Here is a 12,151-nt window from a genome sequence, read left to right on the forward strand (position 1 = left end):
CCAGACTGCGAGAATTTATTTCCCGAGCATTTATAGAAATATTAAAGGTGCAAAAACGCACAGGATGCGCATAATATGCAAAAATATATAAAATATTCAAAATACTCGTAGCAAGTAACGTAAATCTCTATCTAACTTCTTCGCTTATATCCATCAGAATTTAATGATGTTTGCAGTCTACTAATAACTACGCTCTTGATAGGATATTAATCTTCCATTAAAAAATGCAAAAGAAATTTTGTCGCTCGTCTGTACCGTAAGAAGTAGTATAACATTATTATCTATACATAACCTCCTATACATAGCGTAACACCAAGAATACTAACTAGAAGATAGAAATCCAGCCACGAAATCCCAGATTAGCGTCGATTACACGAAACTGCGGAGTAGCGTTTCTGATCGGAAATATCGGTATCGGTGTCGAGCCAGGTTGCCCCAGCGGCACGAGATTTCTAATTAGAACCGATTAGATCGATCTCCGCTCGCTGGAATCGCCGCTACGAACTTAGGCATTCCGGGCGTGATATCGGAGAAACGATATCATCGTCGTTTCGCAGAATCGTTCCAACAACGAGATTCGCGCGTGTTTCCAGAAAAACCAGTCGACTAAAGATGAAAGAAAAAAACAAAAGAGGTGTGTCACGGTGCTATGCATATATATATATATATACATCTGGTGAATCGGCCCGGGACGAGAAGGGATTTTCAATCAAGTCGGCTGCAGGCTGAATTAATTCCGAAGAAAATTCGAAAGTTTGGAAAGCGAGAGCCGCAGATGAAGCTCGCGGTTGCCGGAAGCTACGTGCAGGCCGAGGGATCCGAACTACTTGCTGACCCGTTAGAAACCCGATCAAGAGGATCGATCGTAGCCGAATTATTGAATAAAATATATGACGGAATCCGTTATAATGAAATAACTTCCGATATGCGCGGCCCATCCCGGTTCCTCTCTCATCCCCCTTGACTGTGTTCAACCTCGACTTCTGACGCATTCTTCCTCTGTTCGGTCGATAAGCTGCACTCGGAAAATCCGACGGATCTCTTGCTGAAACGAGCCAACTGCTTTTAAATTAATGATCGAGAGCGTGGCAAAGTAGGTGGTAACTGGTATTCGTTAGGGAAGACGAATGAGTTGGCAGTTTGTGGCAGTTTAAAACAACGAACTATCATTTTTCGGGAGAGCACTGTTGCGATTGATACAGGGCACGCTTTAAACTGGCTGAATATTATACAGGGTGATTTTGCAGGCAAAGACAAATCGAAAACGTGGAATAAAATATTTTTCGTATACCTGAGTCTTTGTTTTCGTGATAGGCAATTGATAACAGTGATAACATATCTCGTTGTACGTTTTCATATCAAAGAGCACGCGATGATGCAGGAGATTAAAAAATAAATTTTATTACTTTAGAGACTGTTGAAACTATTTCCATTCGGCTGAACGTACAATTCCCTTGAAATATTTGTGAAATTAAATTTCGTTCGTTACAAAGCAATGAGATTAATCATACGCGAATGCGCTATACTTGCAACTTACTTTTTCATTTAAAATTACCCTCTTCCCGGTTCCACTCCTAATTGAAAAATACCTTGTATATCGTTGATAAAGTTCTTCGACTTTGATTAAGTTGAATATAAGTAGTGATATACACACGAGATAATCACGGTAAAACTGTAAAACATATTAACGTGTGAATAATTGCATACCACTTTAGGTACGAATGAAGTTGGTAAAATCTCTCGTGCATTTCTAAATTCAAGTTCCGTGACATCACATTGTCTGGAAAACACACTTCGGAAGAACGAATTCTCGAAAAATAAACAATCTGGCAACTCGAATTTTCCAGCTTCCTGTTCCGCGCAGCTGCTTTCTTAACTCGTTAATCGGATTAGATAACCAACCTCGATATCAGATTAATAGGTCTCCTATTATTCATTCGCTGTTGCATCTGCCGCCCACCATTCGAGTAGAATTGGCGAAACACTAAAACACTGATCGCCCACATTGAAATTTCATCCCCGATCCAATTAATCGCCGTTTAATTACAGATCACATGGATCGACGGGCTGGGGAACGTGCTGCACAGAGGTATCAAAACGACGAAAGAATTATTCGACGACGGCCCCTTGTACACGGTGAAATCCATCCTGAGGGTAATGCCGCGAAAGGACCACGACAACACGACGTTCACGTGCCAAAGTCAGAACGCGGCCGACCGCACGCCGCAGAATGCGAAACTGCGCGTCGAGGTAAGTGAAAACGAGAGAAAGGGACTGCGGAAAATCGGGCCATCAAACACCATTGAGACGTCGGCTTTGATAGTTTTGGGGCGTGTAGCTTACGCGCACTTTTTTCTGACAATCCATTTTTAAAAAAGAGAAACCAGGTTAACATAGCAGCAGCGCGCGAACCCGGCCAGAAACGCGGTAACGAGCTAAAGAATAATTAATGTCGCGTCCCGAAAACTGGTCTGTGGCGTAATCGCTATCCGGCACAGAGAGGATAATCTCTGGCCCCCTGCTGGCCCGGGTTTCTGCTTTCTTCCTCCGAACAATGGGAGCTCTGCGGTTTTCGTTTCGCCAGGCTACCTATCAGAAGGGGAAGAGAATCAAGAGACGCCGACAAAGAGAAGATCGTTTCTCTACTTTTCGCGGCGATGTTAATGATTCACGATGACGAGGTCGTAACTCTCCCTGTGTATCGCGCGAGCTGCACAGCTTCGGACATGACGGGTATACGGGCTACCAAACGATGATACGTTGCGTGGTTGCAGGTTGCCAGCTACATCATTTACTTACCGACTTGTCAACGCGCGATATTAATTGCCGAGAAATTACGTCCGACGACAGAAAATAAAGTGCAACGGCGGCTTGTGGTATTCGAGAGTGTCACGCGAGCCGACGCGAACCGGAGAGCCGATCGATCGACGCGACGACGATGGTCATGAAAATTTGAGCATCGGCTCGCGTGACATTTCAAGCATCTCTCTTCTCCCCCTCTGAATCGCATTCGACGCGTATCCATATCGAACGCCTCGTATCTCGTGTTTCAGGTACGCTACGCGCCGAAAGTGTCTCTGAGAATCCGGTCGGGCCTGGGCAAGAATGGCCGCATCGTGGAGGGTAGCGAGCTCCGTTTCAAATGTCGCGCCGAGGCGAATCCACCGAATGTCGAGTACAGGTGAGTGGGAAACGCGCGAGTAACGCGACTACCTCGCTGCTTCCATGCACCCTACCTCTACGTATATCCCTTCCATTTGGCAAGAGACGCAAACGATATCCTTCGATGATCGATACCCGCTACAAGAGCGCTCGTCGAATTTGGAGCGTTGTTGCTGCATGTGGCCAGATGTCGATGTCGGTGGTTTCATGGTTGCATGTCCGTCGACGATAGGCCGGTACATGATGAGCGTAGACGGCCTGGGAATACAAGCGTTCCTTCCTTGATAGATCATGCTACTCCAATTCTAGCACGTTCATTATAAAAAGAACATCGTTGCTTTGAATGTCGAGTGTACTTAGGGATTAAGGGTTTCAACTACGCCATATGATTAAAATAATTGTTATTTCTGAACGAAGGATTTCAGGTTTTCTATTATCTGGTTACTAATACATAGCACTTGAATGATATATATTTTACCTTCTATTTGATTATTATTTGTATATATTATATTTTAATATATTTTTTATTATAAATTTCAGAATTTAATATAGTTTCAAGCAATCCTTTCATCAAAAACACAATTTCAAATTATTACACGAAACATAGTTTCAATTTGTTCTAGTTTTCAAATAGAATATGGGCGTAATAGCAAATGGAATATGAAACAGAGTTGTAACAGCATCATAGAAGCAACAACCATTGGACTTGTCATTCGCTCAAAGTTCCAAGTATATCAATTACCTTTCGAGAGAACATCGATATATACTCTGTCCGTATAAATTTTCCAATAACGAACCACGAGCTATATCAACGAAATTTTCTCATCCTTTCGTTTCTCTATTAAAAACTAACGATGTCTCATAATACGCAAAAAATGTGCAATGTTCAAGATAGGGTTTTAAGATACCGAAGATTAGGTGACACAAATCATTCTACTTTACTAACTATTCGTTAAGCTAGAAAATGCTTAATTCGTGGATTTTTAACGATAACAGAAGGAGACGGATGAAAGAGAGAAGCATTGATTTATCAAAGAACAGAGTGGACCGGCACACATGGAGACAAAAGGAGAATTAGCAAGCAATCGGTCGTGGCTCGTAGAAAGCAAATAATTGATACTCCTTTCAAAGAGAGGACAATGCAAAGTTTAGGACAATGTTGACCGGTCGTACGTTGCGTTACGCGTTGCCTTGTTGACTGTTTCGCTGTTCTAGCGATCTCTCTATGTGAGCGCATACGAGTGTACGCGAGTTTGTATACGTCGACGTATATCAGTTGTGCCGTTTGTCTAGCGAGTCCGATAAAACACAGATCGCGAAACGAAAGCGAAACCATACTGTCCAGTGTGAATGGCTTTACTTTCGTATCCGTGCGATTCGAGAATAATCGAGCAGTGACAGGAAAATAGAGGAGAAACTTTTACATGGTTTCATTTAAGGTATAGCCCTCGACGAAACATCGATTTACTCGGGTTCGTGTGAAATCGAAACCGTAAAAGCCGGCTAGAATCTCCGAGCAACTGTTTAAGACGTTTACGGCGGAAGTTTCTACGACGTGTAATTTCGCGAAAATAATAAAAGCCAGGTAAAGAGTCACGCCGAGAGACCCGAGTGCTATTAGCGAGGGGACTTGGATGGTGCTAGAACGTGACCTACTGCGAAAGGTGCGAGAAAAAGGCATCCTTCCTAGGATACACGAGACACGAAAGTTTCGTGATCGTTTCATTCAGTTTCTTCGGTTCTTTGCTAACGTATATGAGCACGCGATTCGACCGGTTGAAAGACACCGCCTCTCCCCCGCTTTTATTGCCATCCGAACCAATCCTCGTCGCTCTTTTCATCGATTGTACCGGCGAACGAGATAAATCTTGCGGCCGAAGAACGGCCGTAAACCACGATCTCTCGACGAAGATCGTTTCTAAAGGACTCGCCACTAATTCGACGGGGGTTATCGTTCTCGCGTTTCCTTCGTCCTTTGTGGCCCGACCGAAAACTCCTATCGATCGAATCTGAAAAATGAACGAGGAGAATCGTGCTCGAGTATTATAGAACGAAATGCGATCGTGGTAAGAAAAACGAATTGTAGAATGGATTGGAGGAGATAGAAGAAGAGGAAGATCGAAAGAAGCAGCGAATAACTTTCAAAAATGCATAATTATTCCTTGAGACTTTTTGGTCGCGTCGATCGACCGGTAGCAGCAGCTTTTTGCAAAGCTGCCGCCTGCAAATTATACAGCAATTACACGTTCATCAAGGGTCTATCCTTTTTACTCGTTAGGTGGTTCATCAACGAGAAAAAGGTGATCGGCGACTATACCACGGAGATGATCATCCACAACGCAACCCGCGATCTTCACGACGCGATTGTAAAGTGCGAGGTTCACAACGATGTCGGGAAGAGCGAGGACACCGAGACTCTGGATATCACGTGTGAGTATGCAAACGAGGTGAAATGTACATCAGGGCAGAAAGGGAAATAGGAATAATTTTCGAGTCGTATCACGCTGACGATTCGTATGAAGAATTTCGTTTCAGCGTGTATTTGCCCCATACGAAAGAAAGCACGCGTTTAGTATTCGCTGACTCGGCCTCTCTTTATCCCATTCGTTCATCCGGAAGGGTGCTTCGACGTCGTTTCGTCGTGTTATTTAGCCAGGATCCGGTTGGCGGGCATCAGCGAAATTCGGGATAACGCTTGTCAAAAGCCGAGGCCGAGAATAAATTGGACTTCTTAGGAGAAAATTTGCCGTCATATTTTCGGAGATAGTTCTTCACGGATCGTATTCTCGATTTATGGATCTTCTCTTCAGTGTGTGAACATTGCCTCCTTCAAAAGATCAGACCAACCAAATTCGCGTTTCGTGACTTGTTTTGTGTTAAAAGCTTTGTACCGTAAAACACGATACAATGAACAACTCGTGATAGAAGCTAGGTACGATCAGAATTCTCTTGCACAATAATTTATCAAATAACAATATTACGATTCCCTTATATTCTCTTTTACGATTTCATAATTCTTTATTATATAGAATAATCGTGTAACTTGTGAAATTTAAAATAATCAAATACCTGTAAAATTTCATTTCTTTCATTACCATTTGTATCGTAATTATCTGTATCGTTATTAATACTGCTAACGGTTTCACGTGTGAAATTATAACATTTCGCTAATAATATTACTTCGATCGCACGAGAGATCTTTGATCGTTGCGCGTTTCATTCGGTACATGCCGGTTTGCGAATATTATACGTATATGATATCACAACAGTTTAAAAGGAGTAGAAAAGAAATTCTTTTCTTTCGCTCCCTGACACATCAATCTAGAAAAATTGTACGAGGTGAAAATTAAATTTCACAGACGGGCCACAGTTCCGGCACCAGCCAATCTCCGTGGAGACGCAGTACGGCGCGACGGAGATCTTGCAGTGCGACGTCGACGGAAACCCAACACCGGAGATCCGTTGGTACCACGAGGACTCGGAGCGACAGGTCGCTAGCACGCCGAACATCAGCGTGGTGGTGAACCACGAGACAGCCGGACGGTACTTTTGCAAGGCACACGTACCGGGTTTTCCGGAGCTGACGGGCTACGCGAATATCTACATCCGGGCGTCACCGAGCATAGTGTCACAGAGAGTGCAATATGTACCCGACGAGGGCGTTGTCAAAGTAATTTTACCATTGAGATTTTTCTTTATATCCATAGTTCATATCCACATTCATTTATTATTTTCTTGTTTTATTCTTTTTTTTTTACAATCATGCATAAGTATTCGTCCATCTATCATACTCGACTTTTTCAACACATTATGACATGTCATACAATATTTTGCCATTACATAACAGTTATAAAAGGAATATCACTCTTCCCGTAGTAATAGAAGAATAATTTTCTGTACCTTTGATTTCAATTTTATGCACATACGTATAAAATTTGATATAAATTTTATTAATATACATAGAAATTACAAAGCTATTTAGTACAATGTATATTTCGCAGAGTTGACAAAAGTATTTAAACAGTGATTTATCCATTGCATTAATAAACCTCGATATTCAGTGGCCACCATAATCAACGCTTATTTTTATTGAATATACGTTTGCAATAAATATCTTGTAATTTTCATATACGTTTCCAGATTAATTTCCAATTTGATAGAAAGATTTTTATGGTAAATGTCGAAACAATTTCCTGAGCCAGTAAATCCATTTACCTACCTGTGTGTACACCGCGTGTTCTAGGTGGACGAATACTTATGTATGCGATCAACAGTATGTTCCATTATATATAATAACAAAGAAAGCGTCAAAGCTTCTGTCGATTATTGAAAACAGTTATTTTTCGTTTGGTTTTCGACGTCTCGTAAAGCCAACGAACGCGACGCGGTTCCGATTTATATCAGCCATAACTTGCGCGCCGGGACCCGAAACGAGGCATTTATGGAAAATATGCGAAAACCGCAACCGCATCGCTAGACTCTGTGTCTCCGAAAATCGAACAGCCTCGGAATCTATGTAACAGATGGTTTAGAATAGCGACGTAAAGCGACCGGATATTTTTCGGCAGAATTTAGACTAGACGGATGAACATTCATAGGGCGAATACAACCATCGACTAACCATATTTTCTCTTCTTTTTTTTTCCTTTTTTAACTCGCTTGTTTTTCCTCTTTTTTACTCTTCATTTTTACCCATCAATGTACAACGCGCAATGGTCTTAAAAAACGAGACACGCGAGAAAAAGAACCACACACGGATATCGGTCGATTCGGCAAGAAGGGAGCAAATGTCTGGCAATTGGAAACGATTTTTATTCGACTATTCCTCCTCGATTTCGCAGGTAAAGTGTACCGCGGTATCTGTGCCAAAAGCGGACTCGGTGGTATGGAGCTTCGCCGGTCGCGAGCTCAATTTCTCGTCGAACAATACGCCGTTCCATGTGCAGGAGGAATACACCGGCGAGAGAGTCGTCAGCACTGTCACGCTGCTCGATCCCATATCCACGTACTTCGGGGATTACAACTGCACGGTCACGAATAGCTTCGGCACGGATTCCGTCATAATCAAGCTGACGGCACACAGTAAGTTCATATCCATTATAAACGACCTACCTTTCTCTTTCTCTCTTTTTTCTTCCTTTCTTACTCTTTCTCTTTCTCTCTTACTCGCTCTCTGCATTCTTTCCTCTCGCGATTTCATGCTTTTCTTCCATGTATGCGCGACGCGTCCTCGAAAAACTGCTACGTTTTCGGTCCATAAAAAACGCTCCAAGCGTTCCAAGCACAAGACGAGAAATATATCAATGAGAAAAAATCGAATCTCGTTCGACGACGGAGTCACGCGTTTCGAACGCTTCGAGATCGGCATGGAATTCTAACCAACCGCATTTCCAAATCCGTCAAATCGCCACCGTTCGTCCTACGATGAAATAAAAACATCGGTGACGGAGTATCGAGTGAAACCACAGAGTGTGTGTACGGTCGGTGATTTTGCATTTTTGTGAAACACGCGTCGGTATCTGATACGTTCGATCGTAGCAGTGACAAGATGAACCGGCGATTCGTTGGCCAGTCAGACAGGCTGTAGTAAAATACGAGTCGAAGTTTTTTATTTGAACATGTCCGATGGAAACAAAAATAACGAAAACAAATGGCACTCTAAGTCTCAATTTTTGCAGCGATCCTTGTTCATCGTAACTTTCGATCGAACCTAGCCAATTTTTTCCCCGATAATTCCGACCGATCTTTCACAGATCCGTCCGTTCGACTGCACGGCGTTCGTTCTACTAATTCAGCCGGTTGATTCTGTAAATTTTCATCGATACACGCTCCGGACCACGTCATAAATTCCACGGGATTCAATTAACCGACGCGCGTTCCGCGTGCACTTTGCAAAAATTTAATCCGCATCGTTAAGCAGTCGCGCGCACTCGCGTCCGACAATTTTATACTAGAGTGAACTCGTCGTCGGGCGCAAACACCGATCGTCGCGCAATTTTAAGAGGAAAATTGAAGAGGAAGTGAAAATATAAAAAGGAAAGAGATGAGAACGATATTGTTTCACTCGTTGAGCCAAACAGCCGAGATTTTAACCATTCGTGACGCTTAGCGTTGATTCCAGTCGATTGGCAACTGATTCTCATCATCGGTGGATTGGTCGTCTGCGTGATCCTGATTGGCGTGATCATTATACTCATTCTACAGTGCCGCGACCGCATCAAACAGCCACGACCGAGGACAGCCCAGACTCAAGAGACTGATATGCGTGAGTGAAATATCATGTTCGAACGAATTATTACGTCATTAGTCACGTCCGTTTCCCATTGTTTTTATCGTTTTTCGTGACTCGAGATTTCATCATTTCCACCCAGTCGCGGGACTGCTTCGAATTCTTCCTGTCTATGAACGAGACACCGACGTTATCGTTCGGCATCTATCGTTAACGATACGGAAAAACGTATACGTATAACCGTGGATGAATGATAGCTCATTGAATGCAAACGAGCCTGATAAGTAGCGAGTTGGTATTCAAACGTACTTGGGTGGAGTCAACGCGCGATATCTAGTGGTCCTTCGGTAGCTTTCTAAAGCGTTTATTTATGCTTGATCCAGCTTAATTTTTTCTTCCAGCGATTATACGCTTTATAGTTTCGTAACAGAGTTATCCGATATATTTTTCTACTTAATACATCCAAGTACTTATATTCTCGATCGTAATCAGCATCGACTCCGTTTACAGACCGTTTCGTACTCTGATCCTCGATAAATACTCGATGCAATGGACAGTCACGCGGGATATAACTCTCGTCAGGAATCTTATTTTTCCCTATGCTGATCTTTTGGAATTTCTTTCGCCGACAGAGGAAACAGATTCGAACGCGGATAGATATCGAGAAAGTGACAGAAGCAGCAACCTGTCGGACGTTAAAGCGGATATACGGGCGGGATCGAGTGTCAGCAACGCGGAGAGCGTGACAGCGCTTGACAGCGAGGGCGAAGGAAGCACGAGAGGTGTGAACGCTTTGGCGCTAGCCGGCCCTGTACCCAATCCCCTGGGTTATCGTTACAGCGCCGATTACACGGAACCTTCGTTCCCGCCGAAGAATAACGTAAGTATAATATAACCAATGCCATACTCGTTCGAACTACTAGTATTCACGTCCGAAAATTTCTCTGCTCGCAATCTCGCGTTTTGCACGAGGAGGATGCCAAGAACCGGAGCCAGAGCGCAATCTAGTTTATTTCACGAAGAAACAGCGAGCTTCTAGAGTGCATATTAAAGCGTAGAATCTCTCCCCTGGGCATGCACTCACGCGAACCGTGTAGATTTAATTTGCAGTTTTTAAGAATTTCCCCACCGAATCCTAATACCCTTTCCAAGCTTTGCTGCGTGGAACATTTGGAATTCGACCACGTCTCAGATCTCCCTTTTACTATGATAATCTGTACCGATCCTAATTTCTGTACACACTGAACGAATTATAATGTCGAGACCTAGAAATGTTCCTGGGTCGCGGAACCCGTGCCAACGTCGACCGTGCACGAACGTCTTACGGGTCGATGCCACGACCTTACGTCGCGAGCGTCGAGAAAATTAATTTTATATTCGGCACGGCCGGCACGTTCCGTCTTTTGTGTTTTCATAAAGCAACAAGAACAAACTTTCTGTATATGGTAATTACCAATTGTTTTTGATCGTTAGGTATAGTCACCCCGTGCGCTGGAACGAACGGTTTGTAAGAATTACTGGGAAATCATGATATCTGTCGCTAATGTTTGTCCTTCTGTTTCATTTGTTGCAGGACGGTAGTAACAATAATGGTTACGTACCGTACGTAGATTATACCCGCGACTATATGCCGCCCACGACGCAAGGAGTGGGTGCATCACGGGAATCCTTAAGCAGGATACCGTCTGGCGGAATACTAGCCTCAAAGAAGATCGGTCTGAGTTCTGCGAATTTGGGCTCCTCGACTCCGCAAACCACCCCAGCGATCGACCCACGTTTCTCTGCAACGTATGGAAACCCCTACCTCAGGTAAAGTTCTCAGGGACTTGGCTGCCGCCTCTGCCATACCGGGACGGTATCAATGGAACTCGCGCCCCCTGTGTCATCAAGCCCGCAATCTAGTTCGACGCTCTGGATAATAGAGGAAGCTTTGACCCACTGTAATTGTGTTTTGGCGCAGTAATCCTACAGAGGCGCGCACGAATTGCACCGAAGACGATGAAATTATAGTCGACGGTAGTTTGGAACGTGATATTCCATGAATCGACGGCGGATGAAAGGAAATCGTTGAAAAGAATAGAGTTCGTGGAGGGATGATCGAACGTGTCGTGTAAAGATGCGGCAGGATAATAGAAGATGATACGGCCGCTATTTCGAGAACTTGACGTTGGGACAGTGTACGCGTTAACGTTATAATATTTACGACGTATTGATTAACGGATTTGCCGCGCCGCGTGTGCAATCGTTTCCGGGGATTAATTATATTCCACGTAAATTATGAATCGTCTGTCTTGAATATTTATAACGTCGATTCGAACAGATCCCAGTCACGTTTAATATTAATCGAACAAATCCGCGCTTCGTCGTTCGATCAAACAATTCTCGAACGACCCATACACACTATAATCGCGATATTTTATACGATAATATAGATCACGTAAGAAATTGTTCTGATCGTTCTTTCCTCTGCCAAACAATAGAATGTCAGCCGCGGAGCAACTGAGACACGCGCCACACACGGCTGTGCCGGGAGTAACGCCAGCACCACCGCCCTACACGCAAGCAATGAGAATGAATAGCTTGAATACCTTGAACGGTGCTGGACCGCAGGTTAGTACAATGGCAGTGAATGTGTGTCAAATTCCGAGGCACAGTTACGACATCTCAGGTACATTCCTACGCTCACCTGAACTAGTTCGAGTTTAGATCTTGTTCGAGATAGTTGTGCAACCAATCGATTCTAATCGCGCCGATTAAATC

At 43.6% G+C, this 12,151-nt stretch overlaps 1 protein-coding gene across 5 annotated transcripts in view; it reads left to right on the forward strand.

The window, feature by feature from the left end:
• Positions 1 to 12,151, forward strand: part of LOC126918956 (irregular chiasm C-roughest protein-like) — a 158,324-nt gene that overhangs the window by 135,521 nt on the left and 10,652 nt on the right. For 4 of the 5 annotated variants that reach the window (XM_050727574.1, XM_050727578.1, XM_050727579.1 and 1 more), the window contains exons 4-12: positions 2,050 to 2,250; positions 3,054 to 3,181; positions 5,441 to 5,592; positions 6,522 to 6,832; positions 8,004 to 8,244; positions 9,272 to 9,427; positions 10,024 to 10,271; positions 10,965 to 11,200; positions 11,872 to 12,001. In XM_050727574.1, coding sequence (XP_050583531.1) covers positions 2,050 to 2,250; positions 3,054 to 3,181; positions 5,441 to 5,592; positions 6,522 to 6,832; positions 8,004 to 8,244; positions 9,272 to 9,427; positions 10,024 to 10,271; positions 10,965 to 11,200; positions 11,872 to 12,001 — 1,803 coding nt within the window. The remainder of the gene's footprint in view (positions 1 to 2,049; positions 2,251 to 3,053; positions 3,182 to 5,440; positions 5,593 to 6,521; positions 6,833 to 8,003; positions 8,245 to 9,271; positions 9,428 to 10,023; positions 10,272 to 10,964; positions 11,201 to 11,871; positions 12,002 to 12,151) is intronic. The other variant, XM_050727575.1, reaches the window with a different exon arrangement.

This window comes from Bombus affinis, chromosome 7 (genome assembly GCF_024516045.1).
Source record: "Bombus affinis isolate iyBomAffi1 chromosome 7, iyBomAffi1.2, whole genome shotgun sequence".
NCBI lineage: Eukaryota > Metazoa > Arthropoda > Insecta > Hymenoptera > Apidae > Bombus > Bombus affinis.